General features: G+C 38.7%; 2 protein-coding genes across 3 annotated transcripts in view; both read right to left on the minus strand.

Moving 5' to 3' along the window:
- Positions 1-534: 534 nt before the first annotated feature.
- On the minus strand, positions 535-13927 carry trdmt1 (tRNA aspartic acid methyltransferase 1). The gene is made up of 11 exons (XM_086179865.1): positions 13266-13927; positions 12293-12402; positions 12140-12216; positions 11175-11246; positions 10926-10991; positions 6798-6867; positions 6625-6708; positions 5342-5667; positions 4553-4610; positions 3401-3530; positions 535-2601 (listed from the first exon to the last, which is right to left on the minus strand). The coding sequence occupies exons 1-11, from the start codon at positions 13327-13329 to the stop codon at positions 2501-2503; spliced, it is 1158 nt and encodes a 385-aa protein (XP_086035991.1). The 5' UTR covers positions 13330-13927; the 3' UTR covers positions 535-2500.
- A 132-nt stretch (positions 13928-14059) lies between these two features.
- Positions 14060-20082, minus strand: part of vps8 (VPS8 subunit of CORVET complex) — a 53502-nt gene continuing 47479 nt past the window's right edge. For both annotated transcript variants that reach the window (XM_086179861.1, XM_086179860.1), the window contains exons 37-45: positions 19813-19989; positions 19559-19640; positions 18935-19017; positions 17897-17977; positions 17038-17207; positions 16526-16694; positions 14954-15007; positions 14644-14724; positions 14060-14506 (exon numbers count right to left, since the gene is read on the minus strand). In XM_086179861.1, the coding sequence (XP_086035987.1) occupies positions 14381-14506; positions 14644-14724; positions 14954-15007; positions 16526-16694; positions 17038-17207; positions 17897-17977; positions 18935-19017; positions 19559-19640; positions 19813-19989 (1023 nt within the window). In that variant the 3' untranslated portion in view covers positions 14060-14380. The remainder of the gene's footprint in view (positions 14507-14643; positions 14725-14953; positions 15008-16525; positions 16695-17037; positions 17208-17896; positions 17978-18934; positions 19018-19558; positions 19641-19812; positions 19990-20082) is intronic.

Raw genomic sequence — 20082 nt, forward strand, 5'->3', positions numbered from 1 at the left:
CACCTGGCAATCTAAACTGTTTTACATGGATCTGATGAACTGCCACACTCTTATGCTCACGGCAAAGACTTTGACCTCATTGTCTAACCATAAAATACACTTAAATTTACCCAAAATGGTTCACTTTATTATGGAAGAAAGAATTTCTCACATGATTGTAGCTGATGAGTAACCTGCTGGGGGTGAACTTGTGTATGTGCTTTGTAGGTGTCAGACGTGAATGAGAGATGAAGTTACAATAATGTAGCAAATTGTGTTGTTTAGAAGTTTTAAAATAAACACTGAAGTACAAGTAAAGATAAAGGGAGTCAACATAGAGCATAGGCTCTTTTTTTCCCCTCTGCGGTCACATGAGAATCCCACATTGTTGCTGGGATTCCACACAAAATATGGTCACCCCTTACTTCAATTTTACAACTAAGATCAAACCTTAAAATCAATACTGTGTACTTACTCATTCTTAAGTATCTATCATTTTTAAAATTGCTCTAAACAGCATCTTATTACAAACACTAAATCATGTGGGAATCTTTGAAAATAACATACTTAGCTACTTGAAAGCCAAGGACCTAACGAGAAAGTTGAGCTTAACTTAGGTTATCTTTCACATCAGCCTGACCTCTTGGGCACCTTGGGGAATTCTAAGATTGGTCGGTCAAATTACCATTTAGATAGGAAACCTTAGGACTTTTGAAAAAGTGACCTGTTCAGTGAATGAAAGAATGAAACGTGAGTCAATGTTAGATTCTTTACTCTGGGAAAAAAAAAAAAATCTATACCCACAAAGTTGGACATGATCTTGACATGTTCTTCTGCCAGGCGTCCTCAGCAGACACTCTCTCACCATTTGGGCCTGAATTCTTGGTGATCTGCGCAGCATTTCCCCCTGCCACTTGATCCAACTCACCACCAGATGGTGATCAGTTGACAGCTCAGCTCCTTTGGTAAATCGATCACAGACCTACCTGGTGAAGTGCATCAGTTAGCAAATCTCCAAGCAGACCTGCTTTGAGCCTTTTCAATTTCATTCAAATATAGGAACCAAGTCATACAGAAGGATATATTGTTCAAATAACCTTATTATAATGTTACCCCTTACGCTCATTTGCTACACCAGAAGTTTAACCATTCAGTCTGACTATTACAAAAGCACTTGCAGTATTTCTACTGACTTAGTGTAGGCAAGTTAGATCTGTCAAGCAAGGCAACATGGTTTGGCTTAAAAAAACAGTCTTAGTTTTTACTGATTGAAAATCAGATGTCTGAAATTCAATAACAAACTTATTTCTTCATTCCTTTAGGTGGGCTGAAATTACATTCATGGTGCTTTAGCCATCCTTTAAGGGGTCTAAAACTTCTCAGGTCGGATACGTTTATGGCAGTCTGTTCAGAGAATTCAGGGCTATTCACTGTTCAAAATATGAACATAAACAAATAGGAAAATATAACTGTTATTATTGTGTAAATTTAAATCCTCAAATTTGAACTTGGATACTGTTTTTCTCTGGTGACATCCCGTATGAGTAAGAGCATCTCTAGTTGTACTTGGTATAGAAGAATTATGTCAAACAGCCTTTTTTCAGAATGTAAGTTTTAACCCCATCTGCATTCCAACATGCCTGCCCAAAGATGTTTGACATTATCTTTGCTCTGCTTTCGCTCCATTTCTTTTCCCACACCACACTACATTAACTATGGAGACAAAATCCAGGTCCCTTTATTATGACATTTTACTCTTGTAAGGGTGAAAACAATAAATACTGACACTTAAACAATCATCAATAAATCAAGCATCTTACCTCCATCAGTTTGACCCTGACAGTACACTACATAACTAGGTTATGCTGCCATTGACCCTGCTGTTTAGTGTACACTGGAATGACCTTTTATCTTTAAACATATGTGACTTTGAGTAAAACAAAACAACACTTAAATCTTGGTGATGGGAGTTAAAGTGAGTTAACACTTTTCCCAAACAGAAGAGCTGTGAGTGCCATGATGTCTTCGCCGAAACCTATACAGGGCAGGATTGGTTGGATTTGATGAAGCAATTAGTTGGGCGTTTATTTTGTCTAAATTCATTGGAATCAACCCATACACACATACAGTATACATATATGTATATACATACAACATCCCCTCCAGTTAGCTGGGATTATCAGAAGCATGTGTGCTGGTGGTGTTCTTACCATTCTTACATCTACAGTTAACTGCTGTCTTGATCTGATCAGCGTGGCTTTGCTTGCTGATATCCTCTATACTTATTTGGCAGAGCAGTCTACTATCATGCCTGTAGATCAGGAATAGGTTCCCCCTCTTTTCGATCCAGCCAAAAACCTCAGTCTATCAACAACAGAAAACGTTGAATTCAAAATTGGCTTATCATTACATTCCCCACAGTTGACCAGCATTTGATCCCAACAAGAAAACAAGCTCCATTTTCAAGCATAGTCATTGGTCTAAGAGCATTCCCACGTACAACCCACAGCTTCTGTCTGTGCTAAGAGAGCAGAAGATGGAGGAGTCGCGCAACCACCACAACATTGAGGCTGTTTCCCAAAACTTTGTATTGCTGCTTGAGAGGGATCTGCTCCGGAAAGGCTGAAAAAGACAAAAAGAATTTTTAATAAAAGTAAAATACTGGTTATTTAGTCTTGCACAGAAACACTCATATCAAAATTTTAAACTAGGCCTTGAGGAAAGAAAGATGAATTAAAGCTGGACACAAGAACCTAAAAGCAAGAACTGGTGAATGCAAAAGACTGATGAGAAGATAGTCCTTCTCTATATTTACAAGTCGACGTAAAGCCTGAAGAAGCCTAGGTTCCAACCAAGCACTGACTGATTACATTACCTGCTCTACCTGCTGAGCTACATGGTATTCTCATATTATTGTGATTGATTGAAACCAGCTGTGTTGTGGTGGGCAGAATGCGAGATTGCGAGTATTGTGTTTTGCCTTGCTGATACACTTAATGTTACAGCAGACTTCAAACTTGTGTCGGACTTCAGTAATGAAAAAAAAATATTCACAGAATTTGGTTACTTCATCTGGACAACACTGTGATGTATTTTCCCAAAAATGATAGCTCCAGAAGAGACAAACTGAAAAGTAAGATGACCTATTTTCCAATTCTAAATAGTTTTGAAATATTTACTTTTTAAAATAAAATTCTGATTTCTCCACACTATGTCTACCAAAATATCACCCTTTCATGAAAAGAGAATTATTTAGTGATTATTTTCAGTAGATATTATGAGGGCTATTAATTTAAGATATTTGTCAAAACTGTTTATCTGCTCCCAAGATAATTTCAACTTTAGCCATCACTTGCTGAAAAAACTGACAAATACACAACATCAAGCATTTTGTATAACAGCTTACAGTTTTATGACTCACAGAAGCTTTGAGGGAAGCCCATTAGGTTGGCAACTTCTCTGGGAGTAAAATAACGAAGCTTCAGTTTCGAAAGCCTCTGGAGTTTCTCCTCATTAGAGAGCTGGTCCAGACCTTTAAACACACTCTCCATCTGCACGCACGCACGCACGCACGCACGCACACACACACACACACGCAGTTATTTTTGCAGCACTGGTGAAGCTGAACTGGATCTTCATATATTTCCTGATTCCCCTGCACTGTTAGCAATCCAGCTGTGATTCTCTTAATTTAAGTTCTGTGTGTATCCCCAGAATAACGTCGTACTGCAAGGCTCCACAGGAACCTTTTTCACACGGGACTGGAGCGGGCATGGAGCACTTAAATCAACAATCAGCAACTCAACTTCCATAATTGTACTATGGATCAAAAACTTATGAGGATAACAGCTCTTTTAAAGATCCCCTCAAAACGTGAGCTAGCGCAAAATATATTTACTTAAATAAATACATTTGTGTTTCTGTAAACATATAGCAAATAAATTTAGCTATGTAAACACAAGGTATGTGATCTCATGAACTACACATATGCTGTGTGCTGTACTAGGTTGATTTTATGAACCCAGTTCTTTAGAAAATGACAACATTGCTTTTATTTTGTATTATTTATCTATATCTGTGACAAACAGTACAATAATACGATCAGCAGCAAGTCTTTTAATCAGTTGCCATCACGTCAAGTGTCAATTATGCTTTTAAAATAAAAGCAGCAATATTTATTATCATCACTTAGAGCAGGCCCGGTCTGAAAAAAGTAAGACAAGTGATTCTATTGCATGTTGCTGCTGTAGCTAGTGCTATAGTTGCTGCTCCTCTCCTTCGTGCTCTGTAGGTTGTCATTAAAGAAGCCAGCCAAGTCAAAATCACACTTCTTAAGATACACGGCACTTGTTACTTTGCTTTATCTGAGCCATGTCAACAGGTCTGTGTGGGTGTGTCTCTGTCCATCTGTGCACTTGAGCAGGGATGTGATGATGCATTTTGCAAATGCAATGAAAAAAAACAAAGCATTGACACACAACCCTTCCCCTGTAGACATCATATCTGTCTGGAGCCGAAGGACATCTGTCCTTGTCTGACTCATCATGTGGTTGTGTTGAAGTTCAAAACTTACTTTGGTTTCCAAGCAGCACTGCAGTACTGAGCCAGTTCCCTCCACATAACGCCCATAGCTGGGGAGACAATATAAGAACAGAATTCCTACTGGAGCATTTCAACAGAGACAAACATCCGTTGTGTATGCGATTAACAACTGGCAAAAAGAGAGAAGAAAGAGCCCCTCCTCTGGTCACAATCAGTTTGATGAATGACATAATCTGCATGAAGTACAAATGAAAATACTTTTCAAAAAAAATTAACTAGACACAAAATGCACACTAGAGAGAAGACATGCTCCAGTCTTTCCGGGCCATTAACTGTCAGTGCACTCCTAAGCATACCCTCCTTCTGCACACACGCACGCCTCCGATCCTTCACTTCTGATTTTAGTAAATAAAATATAAACAACTGATATTTCCAAATGACATGATCCAACCAAGGCCAGCCTTAATGCCTGTGTAATGACGGAAAAACTGACTAAGTACTGTTTATCAGTGTGTCTGTGTGCGGTGTTCTATTTGGTTTCGTAGTGTTTTTATATTTGCTATTGTAAAGTGTATAAGACCACAGATCAACATGTCAAGGGGTCCTTGAACAATATATTCAACCTCTAACTGCACCCAATACCTTTTAACAACAACGCATGAATGTGTGTGAATGGGTGCTAAGACGTGCGTGATAAAAGCAATGTGTGTGGTCAGAGGATTCTAAAACTATTAAATGAATACACCTCTATTTCCATTGAACTAATTTAAGCCATATACACTTATCATGTGGTCTAATAATAGATAGTGACTGTACCCACCCTTTAGTGAAGCAGACCGACCTCCTGCAGGTAGGTTGAACTATATCCAGTATCAGAGCATATCGCAGCAATGTTTTAGGAGGAAGAAGGTAGTTTTCCATGTTCATATCTTCCTTTGGCTCCATGAATTCTTGAATTTGCTTGACAGACAGATTGCTGTTCTGTTCCATCTTTCTTTGGGCCTCACTGGGGGTCTCGAGTTTATACAGTAGAGGACCTCCCTGCATGCTGTCTTCTTGCTGGGAGGTAGCTGGTTCAGGAGAAATCAGGACTGTGGGCTGCTTGGGAGCATCACTGTCACCAAGATGTGGGAGGCCTTGAAAAATCTAAGATAACAGAGATTTGTCAAAATCACTACATAAAAATATCAGAAATATACATCAGCCTGCAAAAAACAGTTCCTACAAAAACACAGAATGCTCCGTCCAGACACTTTCTTTGGTATAAACAACAGCGAAGTGTTACCCATAGAAACAAGGAGCTGATCAGACTGCACAAATTAATTCGTCTGCATGGACTGGCACAGGTATTTGAGAAAAAATAGTTAATTCGCCGATCTTAAAAGTATTTGTGGAGGTTCTCCAATAGCCTATATTGGAATTAGAAGTGCTGGAAGCAAACTGCAAATTATTGCATTCACCTGTGATTTGTGTTTTCATCAACGCTGATCAGTGCCGAGCTAATAGATACTCATGTATACAGCAGAGGCATACGCCTTGGGACTGAATACCGATTAAAGGTGTTCCCGTTACAAATCAAAGAATGGTTTAAGCAGGTTTATGGCCAGTGGGAATTGGACAAAGGCAAATGCACACTCATTGTAGGTCCAAAAAGCACCAAACACAAAAAATAAAATGAATAAATATAAGCCCTTAATACTAAAGCACAGAAACGTAGCTAAATATGACCAACATATACAACAAAGGGACATTTTATGAACAGAACAATAATTTAATTTAAATTTTCACACACTCAAGGCAACATTCTGTGACCTTAATTTTTAGTGTTTAAACAAAAATGGAAAAGCTGGTCCATATTTTTTTTACTTATATCCAACTATGTAATGAGTCATCAAATGTTCATTTATCTTTGAAAATAAATATGCAATAAAACAATGAAGCATAATTTTTTTTCCATTTGTGAAAATAAATACTTAGGTAAATGAAATTTGTAAATGAGAACATTTGAAATAAGACAAAAGTTGCCGAGTGGAATATATTACTGGATGTAACATCACCCCAATCTGATTACATTCACATTTCACCAGGTTCTTGTGGCCTCACCTCTGACCTTGTCTGGGAATGAAAGCTCTCTTTTGACAGCTTAGCAATCAGGTAATATCGTAGCCTTGAATTGGGGATCCCAACCTGGTAATAAACACAGCGGTGATTCAAAACAAAGAAATGCCAATTAGTCTACTTTAACACTATAGTTTGATTGAATGAACTATTCTTACACTTGTGGGTGAGACCATGACCTCCTGGAAAGTGTATCTACATTTGATCAGAGTTTGCACCAAACGGTCTCTGCAGAATAGAGGAATGATATGAATGTAACACACAATTCTACTGGTCTATAAAGTAAGAATGAAATGTATACAAATCTATATACATGCACACTACCAGTTCAAAGTCTGGACGCACCTTCTCATCCAATCTTTATTCATTGTTTTTAATACTTTCTATTTGTAGATAAATACTGAAGACATCAAATATGTGAAGCAAGATGTATGCAAAGAAGAAATTGTTAAATAACTGTAAATGTATTTTAGAATTTAGATTCCTTAAAGTAGCCATCCTTTGCTTTGTTGAAGCGCTGCAAACCCTTGGCCTTCTCTCTATGAGCTTCATGATGTAGCCACCTGGAATGGTTTTCTCTTCACAGGTTTGCCTTGTCAGGGTTCATTTGTGGAATTTCTTGTTTTCTTAATGGGGTTGGGACCATCAGTTGTGTTGTGCAGAAGTCATGTTGGGCACAGCTGACAGCCTATTTGACAACTGTTAGAATTCATATTATGGCAATAGAATAGAATGCGCTTTATTGTCATTATACACTTGTACAACAAAACTGTGGAACTTGTCCCATTGTCAATACACACAGGAATACAATAAGTATAAAATATAAGTAGTATAAAAATATAAGCTTAAAAAAATCTTTAAGTGTGGAAACAGTGTACAAAATCTTGAACGTAGTTCCAAAATAAAAATCAAAGAAAGAATGGAAAAACTATATGCATGCCTTATATACAAATATGAATGTGAGCTTAAAACGGATAGATGCTCGAATATATACAAGAGATGTACAGAAGTACTGCACCAGTTGTTTTACTATGTACAGAATAATTTACTATGTACAGGATAAAGAAATTGTATTGCACAAAATTTCATATTGTCAGCTGGGTTTGTTACATGTGAAAGTTCAGGGTGGTGATGTCCTCTCGGGAAGAAACTGTTTTTCAGTCTATTTGTTGATGATCTGATGCACCTGTAGTGCCTCCCTGAAGGAAGCAGGTGAGACCCAGGATGTGAACTGTCCTGGAAGATTTTCTGGGCTCTGCTGAGGCACCGGGAGGTGTAGGTGTCCATCAGGGGGGCGAAAGGGGAGAGGGCAACCAACAATCCTCTGCGCTGTTTTGACTTCCCTCTGGAGCCTCTCTCCATCTGCAGCAGTAAAGCTGGCGTACCAGGTGGACACAGTATGTCAGCAGGCTCTTGATGGATGAGTGGTAGAAGGCCAGAAGCAGCTTCCTGTCCAGGTTATCCTTCCTGAAGACTCTCAGGAAATGCAGACACTGTTGGGCCTTGATGGCTATGATGTTGTCAATCCAGGAGAGGTCATCTGAGATTTATACTCCCAGGAACCTGAAAGTGTGGCCCCTCCCCACACACTCGCCATTGATGTAGAGGTGGGGCTGGTTGGTTCCATTTTTACTGAAATCCACGATGATCTCTTTTGTTTTTGTGGTGTTAAGAGCCAGGTCGTTGGCTGAACACAAGGCCGAAAGCCTCTGGACCTCCTCTCTCTAGGCCGCCTCATCTCCCTCTGAGATCAGCCCGACCACTATGGTGTCATCAGCAAATTTGACGATTATGTTGTGTCCATGGGCTGGGCTGCAGTAGTCGGTGTAGAGACAGTATAGGAGGGGGCAGCCCTGTGGTGAACCGGTGCTCAGAGTGCGGGTGGAGGAAAGGTGGGGGCCAAGTCTCACAGTCTGGGGTCTGCTGGTGAGAACATTCTTAATCCAGGAGCATGTGAGAGGGGAGAGGCCCAGAGTGTCCAAGAACCAATCAGCTAAGTAAAGAGAAACGACAGTCCATCATTACTTTAAGAACTGAAGGTCAGTCAGTCTGAAAAATGGCAAAAACTTTGAATGTGTCCCCAAGTGCAGTCGCTGAAGCCATCAAGTCCTACCATGAAACTGGTTCACATGAGGATCACCCCAGGAAAGAAAGACCAAAAGTCACCTCTGCTGCTGAGGATAAGTTCATCCCAGTCACCAGCCTCAGAAATGTCAAGTTCACACCACCTCAGATTAGAGCCCAGATGAATGCCACACAGAGTTCTGGTAGCAGACACAGCTCTACATCAACTGTTCAGAGGAGACTGCGCCAATCAGGCCTTTGTGGTAGAATTACTGATAAGACACCACTACTAAGGAAAAGCAACAAGCAGAAGAGATTTGTTTGGTTAAGAAAACCAACAAATGGACATTAGACATCAGGGCTTTGGTCTGCTGAGTTCAAACTTGAGATCTTTGGTCCCACCCGCCATGTCTTTGTGTGATGCAGAAAAGGTGAACAGATGGTCTCTACATGCATGGTTCCCTCCATGAAGCATGGATGAGGCATGGAGGAGGAGGTGTGATGGTGTGGGGTGCTTTGCTGGTGACACTGTTGGGGATTTATTCAAAATTGAAGGCACACTGAACCAGCATGGCTACCACAGCATCCTGCAGCAACATGCCATCCCATCCGGTTTGTATTTAGTTGGACCGTCATTTATTTTTCAACTGGACAATGACCCCAGACACACCTCCAGGCTTTGTAAGAGCTATTTGACCAAGATGGAGAGTGATAGAGTGCTGCACCAGATGACCTGGCCTCCACAGTCACCTGACCTAAACCCAATCTAGATGGTTTGGGATGAGATGGACCAAGAGGGAAGGCTAAAGGGCCAACAAGTGCTCAGCATCTATGGGAACTCATTCAAGAGTGTTGGATAGCCATTTCAGGTGACTACTTCATGAAGCTCACCCAGAGAATGCCAAGAGTGTACAAAGCAGTAATCATGCATTTAAGGGAGGTAGACAACATCAGCTTTAGATGTCCTTTAGTCAAGTAAAACAACATCACTCACTCACTCACTCTGATCTCAACAATCAAATCAGGCCAGTTATCAGCTTTCCAACATTAAAAATGGCAATGTGGTGAAATTCATAGCAGATCCAGTAGAGGACATTGAATAAGGTGGTAAAGGTGCACCTGACAAAGCTGTGGAAAATGTATCACTATCACACATGAAAAGTGTCGCTGGACCATCAGATCATCACACCATCATCAAATTCAGTTTTTTAAGGTCTTATTGCAGAAGAATCTAAACACTGCAGTGGATGTTGTGTCTATTTTAACACATTCTTGGTTTGTAATGTGTCCATGAAAAAGTTTTGAATAGCAAAGTGTGGCATTTGTGAATTAGAAATACTTCAATCTGTGGCGTTAGATAGAGAGAAATGGAGCTGGAGTGGCTTGTTGACATAACAGAAATACATGTATTTGACCGATGTGTGTCTTTGAGCTGCAATCAAGAATCAAATTCTTCCAGTTCTTGAATCTACAAGCACCAATGAGAAGTGTGAGAGCATTTAAATCATACATTTGTTCCACTTTTTAGAAGAAAATGTTTTAAAATAATATTGAAATACCAATAAATCAAATGTCTGACGTCTACTAAATTGATTATTAAAACAGTCAACAAACCAAAAAAGTATTTAATTGATAAATTAGTTGATCAACAAATCAAATTATTGGAAAATGTGTCTTTAAATTAATGTTTTACAAAAATAAGTAGTAATAATTGTGAGTATATGACTGGCAATGCAATTGTGAATTGATAGAGAGAATTGCATCATTTTTCCCATGTGAATTAATAATATTAAATGTTGTTTAAGGTATAATTTTTGTGGAGACCAGTATCAAACAAAGATATTTTAAGTCTTTTAGGTGGAATGTGATATGTAGGAGGGACATCTGTTTGAATCATCAAAATATTTCATGTAAAAATTTAATTTTGATTAAAAAATAAAGCCTTTAACTGATACTATGTCTTCCTGAGATAAAGCAGTTTTGATTAAATGTGCAACCTTAGAGCAAAGACCTTAATTTCAGAGATTATCATAGAGCTATTGATAGGATAAATTGATGATTTCCCATTTAAAAACAACCTCGATAAGAAAACCAGAATGAACAAATGTAAAATAAAAAAAATCACGACTTTCATAATGGTACATATTACTGACTCATTTACATGACTTAATTTTTGTGTTGTGTTTCATTGGTGTTTTATGATGCCTGTCATCTGTTGTTACCTTGCAGAGGAGGTCTCAAAGCCTTTCACGTTCTCTAGCAGGATGAAGCGGGGAAGCCTGCTCAGCCTGTGCACAATTAAAGGGAAGATTAAAAAAAAAAAAAAAAATCAGGAAAGTCAGAAAAATATATCAACTTGGCTTTAGCAGCACTACCAAAAGTCTCATTCTTCTGTGAAATATATATCATTACTAGAATAGACCATTTCCATCTACGGTACCCCTTAAAACTGACCACAGAGCAATAAAGACCTTGGCAGAAGATCAAGAATGTAGAGGAAACTCTTTGTTCTGGGGTCAGCAATGTCACCCTGGAGTCCAATCCTGCACAAAAGGAATCATATGGTATATTTCAGTGTTTCTGCAGTGTATTGCAGCATATTTAAGTGTGAGATTGTGAGAGACGGTGAGCATCTTTGAAATTCATGTGCAGCACTGCCACAATTGAAAAAAAGAAAATCACTGCAGATGATAAACTGATGTCATTGTCATTCCCTGTGTGCTCTGTATGTATTTCACAAAAATACCAGAAACTTCAGTCTCGTTGTTCAGTCAAGGAGACGAATCATTTAGTTTCTTTCGGTTATCAGCTACAACAGCAACATTGCTGCTCATAGTCCAGGCTTGCAAACAATTTCACTTATTTACAGAAGACACATGATAGATGTGCGGACGAAGTAACCAATAACGATCAAGCTTTGTCTCCTGTCTGCAATACAAGTTTAAGGTTTAAAAAATAACTAACAACAAACTTGTGCATAAGAACATTTGAATGAGGCCAAATGTTAAGTGAAGTTTGGTTGTATGTCTGCTGCCTCCAACTTAACACCATGATTTGCTGGAAATAAACAGGTGAAAATAATGCATAATGATATCATTTCCACAACACGACAACCAAGCATATCTCAAAATGCTTGCTTGTATTATCAGCTAAACTGAGTTTAGATGTGGGATAACACTGGAAGTTTTACAGTATCAGATTACAGGAATTGTACCAGCCTGAGTGCAAATGTGACCTTTATGTGAAGAACGGGAATAAATTTCCCCTTTCCTTTTTGGAACCCCTTTACAGCACTCCAGCTCCACCCTTTCATCCAAATATGGTAAGATCCACTTAAAAAATTGGCAAGATTTTGCATCCACAAGCCAAAGTGGGTGACGTTAAACTCAACCCATCCATCAGTACAACACAGTGTGTGTTGTAAGTACACACCTACCTGGTGAAGGGCTGGCAGGGAGGACTCATCAATATTGTGTCAAAAGATAAGTGGTCGAACTCATCTAGTGTTATGCCCTAAAAGAGGAAAACACAAGTCTGTAGCAGAGGAACATCAACTATAAATAATCTTCAAACCTCCAGCATCACCCACCTCGATGCTCTTGTTCCAGAGGGGGGTGCCAGGAAAATTATGCCTGTAGATCTGATTGGCAGTGGTGTTTATGTCAATGGCCATCACCACCTCAGCAGCTATTCCACTCTCTAGAAGAATAAAAGGCCAGATTATAGTAAATGATAACTTCTGAGAATGTAGTGCACCTAAGAGTATCCATTCTAAATACAAGGTCCAGCAACTGGACATTCTCCAGAGACCTGCATGGACCTGTATCAATTATTCAACTCTGACCTTTCTGAAACAGCACCTCAACAGTTGTCAGGGACTAACATAATCATCATTTTTCTACTTGTAATGCCATTTAAAGAATCTCTTGATGCTTGGAAACTCCAAATGACTGTAAAGGGGTTTGACTTGGAGAAAGCTGACAATTTCTCTGATAATTCTAAGAGGCTCTACAGCTCTCCCAAATGCACAACTGATATTCATGACATTACGTGAAAGATTATTCTCATGAATATCTCAATCGGATTGTATGCAGATTTATTAGCACCGCATAATGACTTTTTTCTCTCTTTGAAGCCTCGAAAACACATCAGAGTTGCTAAACCTTAAGTTTGTGTGTGTTTATCAGGCTCTGTAGAGGTTTTGTGCGGTCACGCAATCCATTACACCGCACCATAAACAAGTGCACTTCATCAGATAAAGAGGTGGGGAAAGTAGTAATAATATCACTGATTCAATGGGTTTTGTGACTTGTACACAGTATTAGTTACGTAAAAAAAATGAAGCCAATCCAGGCGTGTCCGTGCTTCTGTAGTTAAAATGGTACATAAGCATGCAGTGAAGCTTTCACGTGAGACAAACACTAGCAACATTTTGCTCGAGCCTGAGGTGGACTATAACCTCGGAAGAACACAGGGTGTCAGTTCAAACGAATGCTACATTAGCAGAGAAAACCTTTTGTAATATACAAGTACACAAAAGGCAGACCGGATCATAACGCTACCATTTAAGGCGTAATGCATCCCTCCGATCCCACTGTAGAGTTCGAGCACGTGCAGCTTTTCCATGACGACGGCGTTTAAGTTCACGGGGAGAACAAGACAGGAAATCACTTCTCCCCAGACTTGATTTATTTTGGCCCATGGAACTGTATTTCAACAGAGGACACCTCCAGCCTCTAGCACAAACGGTTACTTCCTTAACTCATGTCTGTGAACGGATGCGCTTCTTCTTCCTGTTTCTTTTTAGTGCGACTGTCAACCAAACTAAACGTGCAATGCCGCCACCTACTGAGCTGGAGTGTGAACTGTAGTTTACTTCTATAGGACTTTGAGCCAGAAGCTGAGTGAAAAGAATCTAATCATCAATCATTCCCCAGATCATGTGAACAGTCACCTACACTCTGACTCCCAGTGCTTCTTGTCACAGGGGTGGGAGGGGAGTTGGGATTGATGGTGATATGGAGGAGATGCGATGGAACATTGATATACTGCAAGAGACGTGAAACCTGACCTGTTGTTCATCATGTGACATCAGAAATGCAATTCCAGAATGATGGGAGATTTCTGATACATAAATTAGGCTAAAATATTGAATGACCCCAAAAAACAGTAATTTATCAGTGACAACTTCATGATGACAAGCACTTTTGATTAATTACAAACTTTGGCATTGAAGACCTAATAATCACTGATTCATATTCATGAGAGAGGAGTAAGTCATTTTACTTTTTACATATAAGCATTTGGTGTTACTTCAACATCTTTCACAGTTCCCTTCATAAGAGTCTGTCACACATCCTTTGCATTTATTTTATAATTAATATGGACATCGCAGTCCTGCTGACAAAAGCAACATGAGTCATGACAGAAAAACACAGGACTGAATTAAAACTACAAGAGCTTCAATTATCAGTGTAACTCAATATGAAACATTTGACAAAAATTTCAACAACATAATACAAATTTCTCAAATTATGAAAAAAAAAACAAACGGAAAAATACAAGCAAGATAGTCTCATAACAGTTTGTGGCCAAAAATCAAAAGAAAGCAGCATCAAGCTTTTAAGGGATTTCACTGGACTCAAGGGCTAACTACAGTAGCTATCAAGCCACAATGCTATTCTTCCAGCAGAGGTGGTGGAGACAACTTCAGCTGGAAACTCTCAGGTCCTGGCTGAACAGGAAGTAGAATCCCTGTCTTCTCAGTGATATGACAGTGAGAGAGCTCTGAAAGGATGGATAGCTGGAATAAAGAAAAAAAAAATCAATTCGATTTTATACAGTAAACCCCACTAACCCCTCACCCTTCATTGTGTATTAGTGTGTTATTAGCAATTCTAAACTAAGATGCTGTCAAAGTCACAAATATCTTGCCCATACCCTGGAGGGTCCTCGGTATAAACAGCGAAGCTGATCCCAGGACTGTTCCTGCTGAAAATCTAATGTTGCTTCATCAAACACCTGAACCATAACCACAAACCACATAAAACCAAGTTAGAGCATCAAGTACAGGGTACTTGTTTTAGTATTGATCTTGCTTTCATCTTGCTTGTCATGCATTTCCTGAAAATAAGATAAACGTCTTACTAACTGCTTTATCCAGGACTAAATACATTTATGCTCATCTAAGGTATTCAATGCATACTTCTGGACAATGAGTTCCAGCATAGCAAGACTTGATAAACTTTACCTTTTTCCGGTGCACCTCAGCTCCTCCATCATGATGAGCTGGTGTTACATGAGTCTGTGACAGAGAAGAGGTTTGTGTTAGGCTCATTAGCTCATGTTGAATATTCTCTCAAAGAACAACTGCAATACTAAAAAATACCAATGGCTCAAAATAAATGCAAGAAGACACAATCAAGAAGATTAAAACTGACATTGATTCAATTCCTGTTTACACTGGAATTACAGTATGGTTCAGAGTATTAAAAAACTACAGTATAAAGAAAGAAACAAATGCGCTGAGATGGGTAGAATTTGACAGTAATTTAAAACCAGCAGTGTATGATAAAGGATTCAAACGGTGGGTAAACAAGGGACTCCTAGCATGGTGTACTATACAGAAGGATGACAAAGACAAAGACAAGTATGATCTGCATGAATTCTACAGGTAAATACAATTAAGAGATGATTACAAAAGATAAATCAGGGTAGATCCCTCTGTGGAAATGAATGGTGTGATACAAATTAAAATAAATTCCTACAATGGAATGAAAATCAAAATCATATCTAACTTATAACAAAAATTGACGATTAATAAACACTGAGCTAAATATATAAAAGAAAAATGGGAATCAGAACTTAACAGGAAAATCTTGGATAACGGTTGGCAAGATATGTGGAAAACTCTTCAGACATCCACCAATTCACAGGTATGGAGGGAATTTTTCTGGAAAAATTTGATCTGTTTTTTTATTACAAAGAAAACGTATAAGGGCACAAACGTCCCATGTTGGAGGAAATGTGGAGTAGTAGATGCAGACCACTTGCACATATTTTGGAAATGCCATAAAGTACTGAGGTTTTGAGAATATTACACGTAACTACACAAAAAATACTGGGGTATGATATTCCTATGAGCTAGATGGTACTATACTGCTGTAATTTTAATTCTATAAGAGAGACAATCAGAGCAAGTGATAGGTATTTAATTAAAATACTGTTTATAGCCAGTAAAAAAGCTATTACAAGGAAATGGGGTAAAGAGGATCCTCCTTGTCAGGATCAGTGGATTGGGATAGTAGAAGAAATCTACACGACGGAAAAGCTTACACATCGCCTGAGATTACAACAAACACAGCAAGAAGAAAAGTGGGAGGAAAGGACATCATTCAAAACTAAAAACAACAACGAAGACAGAACCAATTGATTTAGATAAAGACAAGATGACAAAGGATGAACCGCTGGAAATGTAACTCCCAAACAAATATTTTTCTTGTTCTGTGTTGTTTGGGTTGTGGGTTGTCATGTATGACTAGTATGTGTGTGGATGTGGAAATTATCCATAAAAAAGTAAGTGATAAAAAAAGTGAAAATAACCCATCCTTATCTTAGAGTATAAGTCACATTATCCACATTAGTTAGGCAAAGGCAACTCCTCTTCTCCTTATCATGGGAAAAAAAGGTCTACTAATTAATTAATTAGTGGGTTTAACAAGATTTTTTTTTAAATATGAGCACAGCCTTCAGACCATCCAGATCGTTATTACCCCCTAAATGACTCAACAGCCCAGTAGATTATATATTTCTACATACAAACCTGTGCCAGGGATGTGGTACAGGTTCTTTTTGGTATGGTGGAGGACCCACCCCTTCCCCCGTGGGTAGACGAACACTTATAGCAACTCCACTGCTGCTGCAACTCTGAAGCAAAGTTCCAAACACTGTCCTTCTGCTGCAGGCACTGGAAGTGATACGGGTGACCACAGCTAAAACACACACACATACACATTTACATAGTGACAGGAACTGTTGAAATGCTCTATCTTTACAGGGAAGAACACATAACACAACAGTCAAAATCATTAGTGGTCACTTGCAGAACTATAATATGACAAGAGCAAATGCTGTAGGCTTTCATTAAAGCACAGAGTTCCAGATAGTTTTAGAAAAGTAACTTACATATTAAGACACAAATTATCTTGTCTATGGCTCTATTCAGGAGGATTCACTTAAAGGAAGAGTGGGATAAAATATCATTTTATTCCCACACCTACAGTAAGACACAGACGCCCATTTTGACAAGTTATTTCTGGAACTCCAGGAAGTTACCTGAAAACAATGATCTCCTCAGTTGAATCCTGCCACCTCTTGTACTGCTGTAGGCAGATGTTACAGTAGTCTTGTCGTGGGTGGAGGCCCCTCGTCACAGCAGCACGCAGGTGAGCCAGGGACCAATGGAGGTCATGGTTCAACAGACTAGTAGTTGTTTCAAGTAAAGTCTAAAATAATTTAAAAAAAAACATGTTATACAATGAAAATTACAAACACAAGAAGACACCGATTTTCTTGACCCTCGCTCATCCCTGAGGTGTTTTCCCCATTTACCCCAGTCATGTCTGCTGCTTTCTCCATCAGCCTCCCCTCATGCCCCTGGACCTTATGGCCCCACCCTTCCCCATACTATGAACAGTTTGGCTGTTACCATCTGTAAATCTGCTGTCATATTATGGACCTTTGTTTTTGGACCCTTGTAATCCTGCTACATAATCATCATTCCAATAATACCCTTATACACAATGTTACTACTAGGTTATTACCTACTTATTACTTACATTCTTATTACTTGCAATTACATGGTGTTACATCTCTGTTGTCATACGATTAGTCCCACACTGTGACGATTATTACTGTTATTGAGCTAAGATGGAAAGTACAATTTTTTTTTTGAGTTTAATGTATCAGAATGTTTATGCAAGTATCATAAGCTAATAGTAGTAACTACAGGCAGGTTGTTTTCGTGAAAGAGGCTTCAAATGTATTAAAACAAAGTAAATGAACAGCCAGTGTGCAAAGAGACAACAAACTTAAGGACAAGCATGTTCTGTTGACTACTCCAACACACACGAGTAAGCATGTGCACTACAAATACACAAATATTTTAATGACTCTGCCCTGATCCATGCTTAACCTGTTCATAGTTAAAAGTGTCCAGCATCCCCAGAATGAGGCCTTGGATCTCTGCCAGCTTTCCTTCCCCATACACAGGGTCCTGCAAGGCACAAGACAGAAATATGAACAGCTGCATGTATATGCATTCACTAACTTATTTATGTATTTATATTACTTCAATTTTTCTGCTTATTTATTAAATTTGCAAGTGAGTGACAATACGTGAATTTATACATATACACAGGACAACATACAGAAGAACTTAACCAGGGATGCAAAGTAATCAAGGGTGTCATTTATAAGATAGAAAAAGTGTACATATGTTAAAAAAAAAGCCAAAAATGGCGTACTATTAAAATATTCAACCACAAGGAAGGGTCAGGCAAGTGGATTACGAGTCATGAGCTAGGCAAATTTGTCACCAACGGGATTAAATGTTTACAGCATCAGGCTAGCAGCTTCAGACTGCAACAATATAAGTCAATGACATAATGAAATATCATTAATAAGACATTTGATAGGGGAAGAAAATTCTGAATATTAGGCTGTGTTGTGATTATAAAAAGACAGATAGTGGAGATGAGGAGAGTCATAATTGTGAGAGAAGTCTTACCAGAATGTTTTGGAGACTTTGCTAATATAGTGATACAGGTTAACACGATGAAGATGTGACATATGACATGATAGGAATGTGTATACTGCAGGTAAAATGGATCACTTTTCCATGTACTGAATGCATTCTCAAGTTTGTAGGCCAGTATCAGGCAGTATTTTGTGCATACACATTCTTTATAACAAACTCTACGTCTGGCTGTGTGTATTACATCTACGATACAATAAAGTTCAAACAAAAGCTCTTAATAGTTGCATAAAATATGATCTTGTCATAGAGGTAACAAATCACTCAAATGATTTATGTGGATAAAAATGTTCAATTTCAATAGAATCTGACTAGTTTGCATTCCTGTATACACATGCATATGGCCACAGACAGGGATGGTTTGATGAGCAAAAGGATCATTCTAAAGAAGAAAAGATGAAGAAAACAAAAACACACCTGCAGTATTTGCTGGATGATGGCCGGCAGGGAAATAAAGCTGCTCATACTGTTGAGAACTTTCATTGTCAGCTCCTTCAGTACTGAGACACAAAGATATTGTCGTAATTCCACTGACACTGTCATTTGTGATTTGATGTACTTGATGAGTATGTTTATGCCGTTTAAACACTGAAAACAATAGGAACAATATTGACATGGAGTTAACCTTCGGCTAAGCAAGAGTTCAATTATAGTTTTAGCCTGTATAAGCTTTAGCACCTTTAATATTACAAGTGTTGATGCTAGTTGGATTAGAAATATCAACCTTGGCCACATGTCTGTCTGCCCCATCCCATCACCCCTGGAATCTTTTTGAATAAAGACTATTTGTGATTATGAGTTTGGGTCCTGCTTCACACTTTTTCCTCCCTCCCCTCTTCTATATAACCTGATCATCGTCGAGTCCCAGTGGATGTTTGTTCTATATTAAATGAAATTACCTCAAGGTGTTCCAGAGATGTCACATTAATGAGAATGGGATGAACAACCTGAAAACATACTGCTGACAGACTATGGCGGTGACTGAAAAGGAGCTATAAAAGCATAGCATAAATACAAAGTTGGGCAAGTGTGCTCATTTACCCTCAGAGGTGTGTTTACCCTTGAGCCCCTTCACTTGTTTCTGGGGGGCCATCATGGCCTCCAATAGAGGAAACCAAAGAGCCTGTAAAATGATAAAACGATTAAATAAACAGATGCTTGTGTTCTCTTTCAAGTGAGAGGATATTAATTTGTTTGTGTACTCTTACTACATATGCTTGTGTAAATGTGTGCATGCATATTCATCTGTTGTTTTTTTCATATGACTTTTAAATAAACACAGATACTGAATGTACCTCTCTTTGTGGCTGGTCGAGGTTCTGAGAGCTGCGATAACACAAGGCAATGGTGTCATTCAGTGATTCTTCAACACTCGCCACTGCTGATTCACTCTCCTCCACATCATCGTTCTCTTTTGGATCTCCCCCTTTATTGCTCTCATCAATAAGGAGTGTCAGTTTTCCTTTTAACACCTTCACAGTGAGAAAGAGAGAGAGAGGCTTAGAAAGTACATTAACTCAATGTAATTTAGATACTACTAATGTAATCTAGTACTTATATTTAAT

The sequence above is a fragment of the Aulostomus chinensis genome, chromosome 16, assembly GCF_037954235.1.
Source record: "Aulostomus chinensis isolate RoL2024-O1b breed Wild chromosome 16, RoL_Achi_v1.0, whole genome shotgun sequence".
Lineage (NCBI taxonomy): Eukaryota > Metazoa > Chordata > Actinopteri > Syngnathiformes > Aulostomidae > Aulostomus > Aulostomus chinensis.

Bases quoted from the DNA above. Each gene is read 5' to 3' on its own strand.
- trdmt1 (XM_086179865.1), bottom strand. From the start codon at position 13,329: ATGGAAAAGCTGCACGTGCTCGAACTCTACAGTGGGATCGGAGGGATG. The intron at 12,403-13,265 runs GTAGCGTTATGA...TTATTCTTCTAG, and splicing joins GATGCATTACGCCTTAAATG to AGAGTGGAATAGCTGCTGAG. The intron at 6,709-6,797 runs GTAAGAATAGTT...GTTTATTACCAG, and splicing joins TCATGGTCTCACCCACAAGT to GTTGGGATCCCCAATTCAAG.